The following is a 17,149-nucleotide window of genomic DNA, read 5'->3' on the forward strand; positions in this document are numbered from 1 at the left end:
GAGAGCAAAAAGAAAAGGGCGACGAGAAGGAGGCATAAAGAACATCCTTATTCCTTACCCCAAAACTGCTTGGGATGAAGCTGTATTCTAATTCCTTTTGGTTCAGTTCAGCTATTTTCCTAAGCAACGCTCACACCAACTACACCATTTCCACAGGTACAAATCCTATTGGGCCTGGAAGGGCAGAACAGAAATCCAGGATAACTGATGGTGAGTCAGAGGGGAAGGGATCCAGAGACCAGAGGGGGCCAGAGAAGTGATATACAAAGACCACAATGATTAAGGTGCGAGGTGGCAAGAAGTAAGAGCTTAAGTACTGGTGAAGAGAATTGGAGCTAACATTAGGAAACAAAAGGGATGGCTGCTCAAACATCTGGGCACAAGAAGGAATCCAGCAGAGCATGGAGGCACAATTCAGAAGTGAAAGATCACAGACTTAGAGCCCAATCCCCTCATTTTACATGTGAGGAAACTGAGACCCAGGAAGGAGAAGTAACGTGCCTAGGGTCTCAAAGGCAGTAAGCAGCAGAGCCAGGGTTTGAACCGAAGGTCTATGATCTGATGACACGAATTCTTCTGCAGGACACAGGGCCCAAGAGATGAACTAAGTGGAACCAAAGGTTTTGGAGAGATTGTTAAGATTAAGAGGAACATAGAAAACACCAGGAAAACTAAGAGCGAGTAGTATGATACATGCTGAGAATAGACTTAATCACAGAGGGTTTCAGGAAAGAATATAAAAGCTCATCAGTGAAAGTCTGGGAGTGCTGGCAAAGGCCCCTTGGAGGCTGGAGAAAGAATTAAGACTGGACATGTAGAAGGAACTGGAAGGTTTAATTTATTGGCTTGTTCTTATATTACCTGGTGCCTAAAAAGGAACAAATGAGTCATTGGGTTAAGGGATCATGGTGGTAGTTATTAATGGATAACTTACCCAGAATAGCTCCGGGTTAATGCCACCACCCTTAAAGGCTTGGGTAAACAATTCCATGAGAAGTCCTAAAAGTTTTAAATAACTATAGGTCTCAGTATTCTTTTAAATCCCCTTGTCAATTGAACCACCACAGTATTTCATCTTCAAGAGAGAATGGAAGTTAAGAAATACTGCAGACAGGGAAACAATAGGCCTTAATGGACCAGCAAAGGGTAGGAGAGAGATGCCAACTGCAAGGAATGAGAAGAGATCAAGTTAGCTGAAATGTGGAATATGTGAACTACCTCTAAAAAGGCAGGTTGGGGCTTTATGGGTTCTAGAGGAGCTAGCATTTCATTTCAGAGGTTAAGAGGGAGCCACTGGAGATGCCTGGTGGTGAGACACTGGAGTCTAAGGCAAATTACCTGCAAGTCTGCCAGAGGACACAATCAGGAAACAGCATAGAGACTCTGGAAGAAAAAATGGGGAATCGGAATCCCAGGATTCCAGAGCTGGATGGAAGCTGAGGCACCACGGAGTCCAACCTGGGCTCCCAGTCTGTGTTTTTTTTTACATTCTGCAATGCCAAGACAAGTGGATACCCTCACAAATCCCATTTATCCCATTTATCGGGTACAATTTTGTCAACTGATTTTCAAGAGAAAAGAATGACATAAAACCTCCTATTTATTGTGTTCAAGAGCTAAGAGTTTGTAAGTTAGAAAAAAGAAGTGGAGGTAAGAATGTGTAGCTGGACCCCAGAAACCATGCCACAAGCCCACCATGGGTTTTCTTGAGAAGAAACATGGGACCCATAACATAAAAAAAGGGAAAAGTTCAGGCCACTGAAGTCTGCATCTAGGCTCAAAAAAAAAATGAACCTTTGCCATTTCTACTTGTCAAGCATCATTTGCTTGTGTCTAAATTTTTCCATTTCAATCCTGGCAAATCTTCTGAGGAAAAGATTTCCTTGTAAAGATGTCAACGACAGAGGTCCCACACGTTCTAGAGATGGCCAGTGTCATTGGCAACTCACAAACTCTACTTACTTTCTGTGGATAACTGATTCTTTGGGTGTAGTCTTTTATTACAACACATGATCAGAGCTCAGTTTTAGCCCATTTCCAGCATGAAGAGAAGGGTAAAAGATATGGACATCATTAAAATAAACTTGGCCTAAAACATAATTAAAAACGGGGGGTGGGGGTGAGGAGAGTCTGGTAGCAAGGGACATCAAGGTCCACAAATGAGACAGAAAGTTAAAGGAGTCTAAATTCTTTATTTACATCAAAGGAGGAAGCTAACAAGAGAATTAGGGGGCCCATTTGATGACCAAAATCTGAAAGGTGCTCAGGGATAAAAGAGATAGTCAATGAATTATTTTCTTTGCTTTTTTTTTTAAACTGCAGAAGAGGTTGGGACAATCTTTCCCCTTCTGGCTCCCTTCTTTGACATTAGGGGCATCAGATCAAATCTAGGTAAAATTCTATTTTAATGATGGGACAGCTAGGTGGCACAGTGGCTAGAATGCTGGGCCTGGAGTCAGTTCAAATTCAAGCTTAGACACTTGCTAGCTGTGTGACCCTGGGCAAATCACTTAACCCTGTTTGCCTCAGTTTCCTCATCTGCAAAATGAGCTGCAGAAGGAAATCGCAAACCAGTCCAGTATCTTTGCCAAGAAAACCCCAAATAGGATCACGAAGAGTTGGATACAACTGAAAAACAACTAAAAATTACAGATGTGCATGGATTTGAGTTTTAAAAAACCCCAGTCCTTGCTGTTGATGCTGAGCTGTGAAATCATAACATAGTGTGGAGATTTTTACTGAACATCTCAAATCACATTCAAATATAGTTATAGCAGAAAGGCAAATCAGGCGACTCAAGTGCCAAGGCTTTAGTGCTGCACAATGGTCCCTCTCTCTCCACCAATCTATATCATGGGATGTACTATTTGCCACACATAACCAAAGCAGCAGGCCTTCTTCTCTAGGCTATGTAAATAGATTTCTTCTATTCTGATTATGTATAGACATAATACAGTAATTACGTTCATTTCAAAAACACACGAAAATGAAATTCTTCCCATAGTGGAAAAATATACAAGACCTAGACTTAACTGACATGTTACACATGGGATATGTGTGTGTGTGTGTGTGTGTGTGTGTGTATTAGAATCATATATGAATAAATTCAAAAGTGAGGTAGCAAGATCACTGGTTGAAATATACAACCTATCATTACAAATAGTAATTCTGTTACCACTACTGATCCTCAAGAAGACCAAATAAATTCTGGTAAAATGTCCTACCAGGATGGAGAAATGTTAATAGTGAGGTCGCATGAGCTGTGCCTATTAACAGCATTTCATGGCCTCATATATCTCTCAGCACAGGCCCAGCAGAGGAAATGCCCATTGCTATGTGATTACAGGTCCATCTGAGTAAGTGAATGCTGGAAGCTAGAGGCAGGATGGAGACAGAGGCCAGCAGGGGAAAGAGGGCCTGGCTGCAGCTGTCAGAAGCTGTTCTCAAGAACCACCCACTCCCAGGACTCTCTAATCCTAGGGAACCAGGGCCTTTTCTCATTATGCCTCTGGGCCTTCTCCTGTCCCATTTGCCCTCCCCCAAATCCTAGCTCTCAAGCCCTTCCTGTCTCAGAGTAATCCTTTGGTGGGCAGAAGTGAGGGAGAAGAAGGCAGAGTGAATGGACAGTATCACTCTGCACATGTACCTAAAGAATGTATGTTTCTTTTAAAATTATTTCAGTATTATGAGACATAAGGGTTAAAATTGGATGTGTTGTTAAAAACCATAGATGCTGACACTGTTTACAGATGCTAGACAAATAGCAAAAAAGGAAAGAAAACCTGCCAAGACCTGTGTGCCTCTGTAAAAGCACACAGATCATGGTCATTTCTAGGAATTCTTTGGCAAATGACTCTTCCTTGCATGTAGATCTAGCGTCGTGGTTACCAGCGCTTCCTGAGTAAAAAGCAAACTCCTCTGCCCAGCATTTCAGGCCCACCATAGTGTGGCACCATCCAAACTCTGCAGTCTTTATATGATATTCCCTGCTTCCCGGACTCGAATCTCCAGCCAAGTTAGGCTCTGTCCTCATAGGTACAAGGCCTGTCCTGGGCTGGCATCTGGGTCTTTGCCCAAGCTGTTCCCTGCCTGATGACTTCCTACAGCCACCCCGGAAGCTCAGCTTACGTGTCACTTCTTCCACAGAGCTTTGCCTGATCCCCTTAGTCAGTAATGTCTCCCCAAACATCCCAGAGCTCACACAACAGGTGGCTTATAGCTCTCTGATAGAAAATACCATATGTTAGTTTGTATTATAGCAGTATACAATACATGCATATCACCTTCTCCAAGAGGGCAGACTGTCTCATCTAAACTTTCCCAAGCTAGGACAGTACTATGTACGCAGAAGACATTCAATGTTTGCTGAATTGAATGAACATGTCCAATTTTGTCTTACATTTTATTTGCAAATGATAAAATCGTACTCTACTGCCCGATGGTGGTAGGGAGGTGACCCTCAGTTCTCACAGAGTACACAGTGGAATAAAGGTTGTAGCAGATCCAAGTAACACAGGAAGGCTCTGACTACAGGACGGATGATGGACTATGAGTCTGCTGCCCAAAAGCCAGCAGAGCTCTATTCAAAGAGGTAGTCGGCCCAAGTTTGGCCCCCAGATGATGAACACTTCTGATCACAGGAAGACTGTCTACTGAGCCCATGAGCCCATAGCAGTTACAAGGTATTGTGGACAAATTTAGCTGCTGAAAGGGGCAGAAAAAGGACAGTTCATGTGAAACCCAGAGGAAAGCCTGGCACACAGGAGGCACTGTATCAATGCATACTCCTTCTCCCTCTTCCCCTCATGGGGTAAATGGGAAGAACACAAGCAGGGACCGAAGAGCTATAGTTCTAAGTAGTAGGTGTGCAAGTCTACCACACCAGGTTATCTAGGACCCTGAGAGGGAGATGTCCCCACATGACTGCAATCTGGCGGAGCCAGGCTGCAATCTGGAGAAGCCAGCCTGATCTGCAGGAGCAGGGAAAGGTGGGGTGGGGGAGCGAGGTTTAGCCAGGAAAAGAGAGCCTGGAGAGAGCTGGAGGAGAGGAGGGAAAGCAAAGAGTCACACACTCTACATTCAATACAGAGTCAATTAATAAGTTCCAGTGTCCTCATATTTGTGATGTTTCTTGTGTCCTCACTTAATTTGTTTGTCACGTATTGGCCGGATTGTCAGCTCCTTGAGGGCAGAATCTATGGAATTCTACATTTCCGACAGAGGGCAGAACATTGCTAAATAATCTATCCGTTATTAAAGATGTATGCTCAATGTAGAATGAGAATAAACATCGGTCACACACAAATCAATTTAAACACATCACGCCCACCAGTCAGCAGCTTTCGCAAGACACATGAAGAGAGGATACTGAAGAACACTGAAGAACGAAGTTGGCTTTTTTCAGGAGGAAAGGAAGGGGAAAGCCACAAGGTCTGTTTTATGCTCATGGAGAGGTAACGCACCCTAGCTGGTTACTTCTCCGTAACCACCTAGGGAAAAAGACAAAGGAGAGGGAGGAACAGGCAAAAAAATCAGAAAAGGCTGCAACTCTTTCTTTTTAATAGCAGAGAGGAGCCATGCTACCAAGCCAGTCTAAAATGTAGAGATCCAGCACAAGCAACATAATGTTAATGAGGAAAGGCACCTCCTCACCAAAACCTCCACATAAGATTAGGGTTGGGGTGAGCTGGTAAGGTCAAATTGGGCTTAGCCAGGAAGGCAACAAATAGGCTTTCATTCTAAACATTGTATTATGGAGCCATCTTTAAAGGTGGTCTAATTTTTTAAAAGATGCATGTTTTCAAAAAGTTTTTTTTGTTTGTTTAAGAAGAAAAGAAAAATAATCTTACTCTCTCCAACATACCTCTAAAGTGAAGCCTTACTAGCTAAGCTGAGCAGCTGTGATGGAGACAGGCAAACTGCAGGTTCAACTATTAGAGGTAAAAAAAAAAAATGAGCATTTGAGAAGAGAAACAATGCCTGTGTCCTGACAAACTACTGAGACAAATGACTTTGTTATTTCACCCCAAAAGTGTATATTTTATTGAGATACATACCTGAGCTGTTTCTATCTGAAAAGGCTTCACTAACCTCATCCTTAACACCAAGGGAAGCCTGAGGCATTAAAGAGAGGATCTCTCTCTATAAGACCATAGACAAATTTTGTTTTGCTGTAACATTCTGAATTTTGCTCCCTTTCCCAGATTTTTAAACCCCTGGAGGGCAGAGATCACCTCCATTAAAAAAAAAAATTCTTCCACTAAAGGCCATGCATTCCTGATCACATCACATATTACCGGGAAACACTGGCCTGTAAATAAAGCAAATGAGCTCGAGTCCTAGGTCAGCAAAATAAACGAAGGCCTTCGGCAAGTAAGTCCCTTCTTTGCTTCTCTGGCTTCATCCACGTGAAGGGACTGGGATAAATGACTGGTTTTCAACCTTTCTTTGCATGGGCAGAGTACAGTATTATTCTCCATCATAAAGAATCCAAAGAAAGAATGGGCAGAGAGGGAGGGAACGACTCTTATATGCACATGGGATTTCTAATTATGAGGTTCATATCGTTTGCGGGACACCCTTTGAGAACCACTGTCCTAAATGAGTTCTATGGTCTGTTCTAATTAAAAATTTCACAATTTCTAGGGAAATAGTTAGATCTATTAAGTTCTTATTCCTCTCAGAGTTGGTTCATATGATTTCTTCTCTCCCACTGACTCCTTAATGTTACATTGGTATTTTACTTCTCAAACAAGACAGTGGAACAGAGAAGGCACTGAAACTCACACATTAGTGGCAGGTAGTATGGTGGAAAGGACAGTAAGGTGGTACAGTGGATAGAGTAGACCTGGAGTCAGGAAAGTTCATCTTCCTGAGTTCAAATCCAGCTGTGTGACCCTGGGCAAGTCACTCAATCCTGCTTGCCTCAGTTTACTCATCTGTAAAATGAGCTGGAGAAGAAAATGGCAAACACTCCAGTATCTTTGCCAAGAAAACCCCAAATGGGGTAATGAAGCGTTGGACATGACTGAAACTACTGAACAAAAACAAAGGTGTGGTGGAAAGGTGGACACAGTCAGAGAACTTGGAGCAAGAGGGGCTAGGTTTGAACTCTAGCACTCATGTGACCTTGATCAAGTCACTGAACCTCTCTACACCTCCATTTCCTCAACTGTAACATAACGGGGTTGAATTAGAGAGCTCCTGGGGTTCCTTTCAGCTCTAGAACCATGAACTATGAAATGCAAATCACACACCCTGTAGGCATGAACCTCCCCACCCCAACCCCTCCTAATGAGAATTATGCAAATGATCTTTTAGGATTCGTAGCTTGGATCAAATGACTTTTAAGGTCTCTTTCAACTTTAAAGAGTCTATGGTGTTTATCATGGTTTAACCTTAAAACTGGGGAAGAGTAAAAATATATAATGGAGGAAATTATGTGAATAAATATAGTAAAATCTTTTTCTAAGCCAGCCTCTTCAAATTAAGGGGTCTTTCTAAGATCTCAAAATTTGCTGATATATAGAAGCTAAGCTACCATAAAACTGCAGCAATAGCAGTGTAAATTTTAAAAAGCAAAAAATAAAGGGGGTGGGGAAGAAAGGGAGAGTGAGATTTAAAATATATTTTTAAAGTATGAAAAGAAAATAGAACTTTAAATGTACATAACAAGAGTACTGAGCTACTAAAACATATTTTCTGGACCTCAAAAAGTTTTCCAAATCCACTGCTGCTGCTCCTTCTTCTGGGTTGTTTTGTTAGTACAGTGGTGGCATTTAAAGGAGAGCAGGTGAAACTGATAGACCCAATGGCAGCCTCTGTGCACTGATCTACCTGCCCAGCAAGCATCTTTCCCACAAGAGACAAGTTACCTTCAATGCAGGCAGGCTGAAGCCATCTGTCAGGTTATGTGCCTCTTCCTCTGACACCTGCTCTTCACTCAGTCCCAGGCCAAGCTCCTTAAAAGGTATCACACAGATGTAGTTGGTCACGTTGTCACTCTCCGAATTCAGAGGGTAGGTTAAGTGAGAGTTAAGGCAAACACCAACTGAGTCTTTGTAGTAAGAGAACAGAAGAGGTGATGAAACATCTTGTCCCAAATTACCTTTAGCAACCGTCATTTTTAACACTTTTTTAGAATGGTAGACTTCATTTCAGTCTAATTTGAATAGATAATAGTCTGTAATATTAGTAGTTACTTGGGGCCTAAGTAATAAGTAAAAAGGCCAGATAATTCACATGTCTATCCAGGTAAGCACTGAACCCTTTCCTTTGGTCCCTTCCGGGGAAATCTTTCTAAGATGCATGAAATGTGGTCCTGACCCAAAGAATATGTAACAGACAGTGAACATGAGAAGAGATGTAGACCTGGTGGGATAGAGCCAAGGAGATACCCTGAAGCTAGCTTTCTTGAAGAGCCCATGATGATAGCATGATTTGGAGTCATCTGCATCTCCAACTAAAGCAAGTGAAGGAGATACAGCTTTATGATTGTCAGGGCAGTCACGTAATATGGCTGGCTGGAGAAAATTCTAAATTAATGCTGAAGTATCCTTTTCTACCCTCTCCCCAAGGGGTTACTCAACCTTCAGGAAAACCTTTCTCTTCTCTGTTAACAATATCCTCTAACTCAGAAGGAGCATTAAAATATCTTATCAAGGCATTGCTAACACAAAGTCCTACAGGAACCTGGCCAGCTTCTGACCACTTGACCAGTTAATTCTGTGACAGAGCATGAAGGACCATCTTCATTTCAAGAACACAAGCCTGTGTGATCTCATTCCAATATTCATACTGAGCAGCAATAACAATATACTCACTAATTTATAAGAATTTCTGGTTAGCCTGGAAAGTAGTCTGGCAGGAATTAGGGTTAGACCAGCGGTGGACCTAGAGTCAGAAACACCTGAGTTCCAATCTGGCCTTGGATACTTACTAGCTGTATAACTCTGGATAGCCTCCGTTTCCTTATCTATAAAATCGGGATAACAACAGCACCTATCTCTCAGGACTGTCATGAGGATCAAATGTCATCATGTTTGTAAAGTGCTTAGCATGGTGCCTGGCACGTAGTAAATGCTATACAAATGTTAGCTATTAGCTATTATTGTTATACACTACAATAAATTCAAAATGGATATGTGATCTGAACATTAAAGATCATATCATAAAAAATTATCAGAGAACTAGATCAGGTACCTTTCACTGCTATGGTAGGGGGTGAATTCTTAGCCAAAGGACAGAGATGATCACAAAAGATGAAATACTTCAGATTCATGAAACTGAAAAGCTTTTTCATGAATAAAATGAATGTGACAAAGATAAGAAGGGAAACAGCTGACTTGGATAAAAATTGTTGTGCCAAAGTATCTCTGTCAAGTGTCTGATATTCAAGACAGCCAAGAAATGGAAATCTGTAAGAACAAAAACTGGTTTTCAATAGATAAGTCATCAATGGATATAAACAAAGAATTTTCAGAAGAACTGCAAAATATTAACAACTATACAGAATGCTCCAAATAACTAATGACAGAAATGCAAATGAAAACAATTGAGCAAAACTGGCAAAGATAACTAAAGAAGAAAATCTTTACAACCAGTGTCTCTGATAAAGGCCTCATCTCTAAAATATACAGGGAACTGAGACAAATATATAGGAATACAAGTCATTCCACAATTGAGAAATGGTCAAAGGATATGAACAGGCAGTTTTCAGAGGAAGAAATTAAAGATATCTATAGGCATATGAAAAAATGCTCAAAATCACTACTGGTTAGAGAAATGCAAATCAAAAGAACTCTTAGGTACCACATCTCTCCTTTCAGATTGGCTAACATGACAAAACAGGAAAGTGATAAATGCTGGAGAGGATGTGGGAAAATTAGAACATTGTTATATTGCTGGTGAAGTTGTGAACTGATCCAGCCATTCTAGAGAGCAATTTGGAACTATGCTCAAAGGGCTATAAAAATGTTCATACCCTTTGACCCAGCAATACCACTTCTAGGGTTGTATCCCAAAGAGATCACACAAGTGGGAAAAGGACCCATATGTACAACAAGATTTATAGCAGCTCTTTTTGTAGTAGCTAAGAATTGGAAATCAAGGGGATGCCCATCAACTGGGGAATGGCTGAACAAGCTGTGGTATATGAATGTAATGGAATACTACTGTGCGATAAGAAATGGGGATGATACGGACTTCATAATAACCTGGAAAAACCTACGCAATATAATGCTGAGTGAGGACTAACCCTGAGAGACTTTGCCCTTCTCAGCAACACAAGATGCAAAGACAACTCCAAAGGACTCACAATGGAGAATACTATCTACATCCAGAGAAAGAACTATGAAATAGAATGCAGATTGAGGCACACTTTATGCTTGCCTTTTTTCCCCCTTTTTTTTCCTCTCTTTTGTTTTTGGGGTTTTTTTTGGTTCTGTTCTTCTTTCTCATGATTCATTCCATTGGTCATAATTCTTCTCCACAACTTGACTAGTGTATGAATAAGTCCAATACGAAGTTATACATAAATCTGGAACTCAAAATTATGTAGAACTGAGTGTTGTAAATGAAAAATAAAAAAAAAACAAAAACAAAAAAAAGAAACTTTGAAAAGTAAAAAAAAAAAAAGATAATGAAAGAAGTGAAGAGTCAGTGCTAGAGGCACTGTGGAAAGATGGGCACACCAATGCACTTCTGGTCACAGTTCTATTTCATTAGGCTGTAGATTAGTTCAGGCAAGAATAAAAATGAAATACCCTGGATAAATCCTGGGCCTCTTCATGTATCATCTGTGATGGGAATTACACAAGCCCTGCTAAATTTAGCAAATGTAGTTTTAGCAGCTGTGTAAAACTGCTTAGGAGTCATTTGACAATAAATTTTCTGTAGCCACGAAACTTTTCAGTAGCATCAGAATTTGCCAACACTCTCTTTTATTTTTACTAGTTGTATCTAGCCTTCTATACTACATCTTACTTCCAAAGACCAAAGCTACTGTTCAGAAAATACATTGGATTCAGTCCAGCACATTTACTTACAAAGATCTTTGCAACTGTGCCAGAAATTTGGAGCATCCTCAGTTCTTTTCATGGTTCAGGCTGGATTGTTTGCATGGAGATGGTGGAATTGGGGGCTTATGACCTTTATGTGATTCAATCTGTAAGGACTATGACTGTGGGTGTCCTTACAACGTCTTAACATAAGAGAACCACAGAATCCCGGAATCCTAGTCTTAGGAGATCCCTTACATTGTCTGGTCCAACCTGCTGCTCTGTGACTGAATTCCTGCTACAAATCACATCTAAGTAAAGCTAACACATCAAAACTTCCCTTCTCCTTTTTAAGTTGTACACCAATCTCCATTTTTACTTCCTTGCACACCTTTCCTACACTTTGTCTTTTGTTAATGGAAAGCTGGGATTGATATCATAGGATGGCTTCCAGAACACATGGCTCTCCAGAGCTACCTGTAGATACTCTGAGTCTGCTGGAGGAGACTGCTGTATGCTGGCTTAGGTCTACAGGACTCTGATCCATTATGGCTTATCCTGTCATGGTACAGTGATTTGGAACCTCTTTGGTTTACTCATGAAGGATCTACTTTATTGGAGGGCATGCTATCACTAACATCGCACCATCTGAAACATTGTGAATATTCTCAAAGGCTAGTTACTGAGGGAGGGAGCTTGCCTTTGCCCTGAATTATTCAAACTACTGTACTAGTGTGGCTTGTATTTCTCTTTTCTCTATCCGTGCTCTGTTATGGGGCCTGCTTCTTGTTGCCCCAACGAATGATTCAATTGGTAATGGCTGCTTCCATCATCTGCTTTTTTAACCTGCCACTTGGATTCTCATAGTCAAGTCAGTGCCAAACAGCTGGGGCACAGCTCTTCTTTTACTGGCTAAACCAAGCAATCACATGTTCAGATGTTCTCAAAGAAAACAGCCACTGCTCATGCTCAAAAGGCCTTTACTTCTGTGTTGTGGTTTTCTTTCTGTCTTTCTTGTCCATGTTTTGTTGATGCTTTTTCCTTTTTATATCACTCACTTCCCAGTGATTCCCTCCGTAAAAGGACAGATAAGGACAATCAGTCAAAGCAAAGCATCCCATGCACCACATCTAAAAATGAGGCCTCATACCACACCTACAGGTTTTTCCCTGATGGTTGAGGATGATAACAGTGGGCATGTGTGAGAGATGAGAGTTAGACTGTGATATTATAGAAGCCTACAACAGAAATGTGCAATAACTTTCACTACTGAATTCCTGTTTTTAAGTTGATGATCTTTTTCTGTGCTCACTGCAGGCAATGTGATGTAGTAGAAAGAGAACTGAGCTTGAAGTCACAGAACATGAGTTCAAGTCTCAATTCTATTATGTGTATGACCTTAAGGAAGTCACTTATCCTCCCTGACCTCAGTTTCCTCCTCTGTAAAATGAGGAGTTTGACTTAAGTCCCTTCCCGCTACAGATCTACAATCCTAAGCATCACTTTTCCCTGAACTTATTCCTCCTGTCCAATCCCATACTTCAATATTTAAAAAACATCCTTATACCCAACACTATGAATGTCCTCATTCCTCCCAAATGTGGGCAACCCTTATCCGTCTCTCCTCAGCCTTAGTGTTCCTCTGACCTTGTCCTGGGAGTCATACAAAGCACCTGACTTCTCCCCACTCTTCCCTTGATTTATGGCAGCTAAGATGCTAAAAAGCTACGGAAAAAAGCCAAAATTTTGTAAAGAGAAGCCTTATCATTGAGCTACTCTTAGCAATCAAGTCATCAACCCTCTTTGATAATAAGCCTGTGAAATGAGAAATGGAGGAATGAAGAAAAAAAATTTCATCATTTTAATGCTTTGAAAAACATATACTATGTCTGTATAAGCAAATTATCTCCCATCACATGTTGCTGTAGTTTTTCTGACTGATTTTCATCAGTCAAGTAGATATATACCAAAATACCAATAATAGCAGGTATCTTTTTAGGACTGGATTACAAGAGTATATCATATGCAAGGGTACTAGAAAACTTGGCAGAAGGGTTACTTACACAGTAGTGAAGCTAAATCCAACTCTGGTTTTTTAAAAAAAAAAAAGTCAATTGGGGTTAGCAGTATGGCAACAGGGATTTGTTAAAAAAAAAAAACCCAAAGTACCCTAGGCAAAAACCAAAAGGGGTAAGACAATTTTCTCTCCAAGGTTATACAGTCCATGTGGTTTGTCTTCCTTCTGGATATTCATTCCTACATGGAGTAAAATTTTGATCAACAGGTTCTGGTTAAATGGGTTCCAAGTATTTAAATACATACCATTTTTAGGACAGAGACAGATTTCAAGAAAATGAGCCAAAAATAAGATTAAACAAAACAAAAACTTGTGCCACTGATGCAGGAGTCAGGGCACATTGAGACCAAGCTGTTCTACCTACAGCTATAGTGGTTAAAATTATCTTCATGATGACGATGACCCTAAAATCACTGCAAGATCTTTAAGTATCAAAGAGACACTTCATTGTGTTTACTACTACTACATTGTAAGTTTCATTAAAAAAACCATGTTTCCTACTGAAACTTTTGACTCTCCTACAGGGGCTAACATAGTGTCCAGCACCAAGTTTGTTGCACTGAAGATACTCTTGAAAGAAGGTATGCATTCCATACATTCCAATAAAGCTTTACTCTACATTTCATCTCAAGCATGCATACGTGGTGCCATTTAAAAAATTCCCTTTGACATTTACCCGATAAAATCCTAATTTTGCAAAATTGTACGTCATAGACCAATTCGGTTTACAGAAACTGACTATGATAAAAGTGATGATTCAGATAAAAGACTCTTGCCTATAACCATGCAAGATTTCATAAATTCATAAATTTTTATTTTCTGGTAATGTGATTTATTCCCTGATTTACTGAGTTTATAATCATGAAATACATCATATTTTATGGCTAAATAGATTACGAAAGAGAAGCTGACTCCTTAATGTCACCTTCTCAATCACCAAGATACCCAATTCTGTAAGTTTACCAAGAACACAAACCCAGTAGTACCAAGATCCTTCTGTCCTAGTCCCATTCACTGCAAGCATCAAGACAAGGAATATTTTTTTCCTTCTAAAATGGAATTAGGTAGTGAGGGCAGGAAGAAGATGGATCCTGTTTTTAGACCTTGCTTCTGCCAGCTCACCCTAGAATTCATCTTTAATTTTATAATAATCAAAGGAAAAAGAAACTTCAATATACAAATATTTATATGTTACATATTTGTGCATATAATACATATGTATTATATGTGTATATATGTATACATGTGTGTATACACACACACGTTCACCTAAGTCATCCTCTAGAGGACACATCTGACCCATATATCAAGAATACCTAAACATATACTGATTTCTATTAATCTGATTACAGCTGGAAAAGGATATTTTTTCAGCATATAGAGGGTGGCTAGCCTTGCTGCTCGGAAGTTGGCTCTAACAGTTCGGTAGACTGCTTTCCGAAGGCCGATGAGATGCTGACTAGGATGCTGTCCAGCTTTGTTGAATGGGCAAGCAGCACTGACCCTGTCAAGCAAACTTGAAAAGTAAAATGTGATACAACTGTACAGATGTCCTAAAGATTTTGTTCTAAATCTATAACATTTTTTTAAAAAAATTCTCTTCAGTTATCTCTTCATTTGAAACATAATTAAAAATTCCTCCCCATCCCAATGGGGTGAAAAAAACTGCTAAAAATCCATTTCATCAGCAAATATGTCTATAAAAGAAAAATGACAGGAAATTAAACCCTTTGCAACTGTTCAGTTTCCTTCATTACCATGATAAAGGTAACCTGGCAGGTATACAGTGGATATTACTAAGGCACATGTATAAGTATCTTTTTCCACACACAATCTCACCACCTGCAAAACGCAGGCACACATCTGTATTTACTGCAGGTTCCCCACCTCTGATCTATTGTCCGCAATGTTTCCAAGCTTATCTATACTGGGAATAATTTCTGTACTGCTTCAGGACTTCTGTAACTTGAGTGTTTTAGAAAGACTCAGAAATGCAAATGAATAGACTACAGAAGTCACTGATGTTCTCCTTTCCAAAAGGAAACAGACTTTACATTGTGAAAGCCTTAATCATACTTAGCACATTTTTACCTCTCTCCACATTTATGTTAGTTTATAGTTTTGGCCCTCTGCAGAGTGAGATACACTATAGAAAAAAAAGACGTGCCAAGTGGCAGGATAAATGCTAGTTTTAAAAGTAAGGTTAAAATACATGCCAATATGTTTTGACTGGCACTGCATCAAAATGACACGAGGAGGTAGGATGAAAAAAAAAAAAACCAGGATGCAATGAGGAATGCATTGTAAAGACATGTTAATATCTCTACACAATATCTCTAATACTCCCCCAACTGCTCAGGGGGAAAAACACCCACCCAATACACCATGGAATTTAACACAATTTAACACTATAAAGGATCCTACCAATTTGTAACAATGGTATGTATATACTGCACTAGTTGGAAAGGTTTCCTTTTCAGGTGATCTATTAGGTTTGAATCAAAAACTTGTAGCTCTTTAGCCTATTTCAATATTGGCCTATGGTATTATTAATAATGTAAAAATATTTACGCTCAAAGTCAAGACTTTTCCACAGCAAATCCTGGAATCTATCATAAAACCAGAGATGTTGAAAACAGGCTGTCATAAAAGAGTGTATCAGGGTCATTTCAGAAAAATCAGTTTTTGAAGATTTTTTAGAAACTACCGCTTTTCAGTTTTATGGTATGTTTCCTCCTAAAGTAAGACAGTTACTGATTAAAGATTAATTTGCAATATGAAGCTTTTACACTGAAATACAAAGTTCTCCATATTAGCTCTTCTGCCAGTCTACTACTTGATGTGGCAGAAGCACTGTGCATCAGGCTAATTTCAACAGTCCCTTCCCTTCCAAAGACTGCCTGGCTTACAGGATGGCCAAAAGCACAAGGGTGGCTAGAGGGTGCCACAGTGCATGGAGTGCCAAGTCAGGAGTCAGGCAGACAGGAGTTCTAATGTGACCACAGCCATTTACTGGCTCTGTGACCCTGGGTAAGTCACTTCACCACTGCCTGCCTTAGTTTCCCCAACTGGAAAAGGAGAATAATAATGATAGTGCCTACCTTCCAAGGTTGTCCTGAGGATCAAATGTGTTACCATATGTGAAGCACCTTTAAGCCCTGTCTAAGCAATTGCTATTATTACCTGGGGCCCCAGGGCATTAAGTGCTGCCTTGGGCACAACGTAACCTTACAGGATCAGCTTCCTCATCCCTAAAATGGAGATAATTATAGCACTTATCTCACAGTGAAATGACATAATAACTATAAAGCACCCAGTACCCAAGAAGGTGCTCCGAAATGGTAGTTTTGATGAGAGTGGTATTGGTGTAGTGGAAATTTCCTGGTTCTCAAGTCAGAGCATCTGGTTTAAAATTTCCCCTCTGACATTTCCTCTCTGCATGACCTTGGGCAAGGCACTAAACCTCTGTGGGCCACAGTTTCCTCCTGTGTAACACGAAAGGGTTGGCCTAGATGGCCTCTGAAGTCCTGTCAAGTCTCACCCATGACCCTCGTAAGGTTAGTCACAAATGGTAACTTGAGGCCCCAAGTTTATCTGCATTTTTCCAAAAGACCTAGACATAGTAGCCATTTTATGTGTTTACATCAATAAACTAATGTTCAAACCTGGAATAAAGGTAAAGCCATACATGCACATTCTTAGTGTGATCTCCAAGAACAAGAGAATAAGAAATGGAATTAAATTATTAAAGATGGTTGTTTGAAAAGACAAAGCTTAATTGACCTGGAATCTGCTAGATTCTGAACTGGTCTGTAAGGAAAGTTACAGCATTTTCTTCCCAAGAGACATATAATAGCAGAGAAATTATCTAGAAAGAGCACAATATAGGTACTCTGTAAATGTATCTGTAGAATGATATCTGGAGATTTCTTCTCTTCATGCGCTTCTATGATTTTACACACAAAATTTAAAATGACAACAACTGCTGTATTTCACTTAATACTGTTCCTTTATCTAAATGAGATAATTAAATGAAATAATATTGTGTCTGGCACACAGTAGGTGCTCTATAAAT

General features: G+C 40.0%; 1 protein-coding gene across 4 annotated transcripts in view; it reads right to left on the reverse strand.

Moving 5' to 3' along the window:
- The window catches only part of VEZT (vezatin, adherens junctions transmembrane protein), an 83,209-nt gene that overhangs the window by 15,971 nt on the left and 50,089 nt on the right, over positions 1–17,149 (reverse strand). For 2 of the 4 annotated variants that reach the window (XM_036762141.1, XM_036762143.1), the window contains 2 exons: positions 14,441–14,590; positions 7,875–8,022 (listed from right to left, as the gene is read on the reverse strand). In XM_036762141.1, coding sequence (XP_036618036.1) covers positions 7,875–8,022; positions 14,441–14,590 — 298 coding nt within the window. The remainder of the gene's footprint in view (positions 1–7,874; positions 8,023–14,440; positions 14,591–17,149) is intronic. The other 2 variants (XM_036762142.1, XM_036762144.1) reach the window with 1 other exon arrangement.

Source organism: Trichosurus vulpecula, chromosome 5 (assembly GCF_011100635.1).
Source record: "Trichosurus vulpecula isolate mTriVul1 chromosome 5, mTriVul1.pri, whole genome shotgun sequence".
In the NCBI taxonomy this organism is placed as follows: domain Eukaryota; kingdom Metazoa; phylum Chordata; class Mammalia; order Diprotodontia; family Phalangeridae; genus Trichosurus; species Trichosurus vulpecula.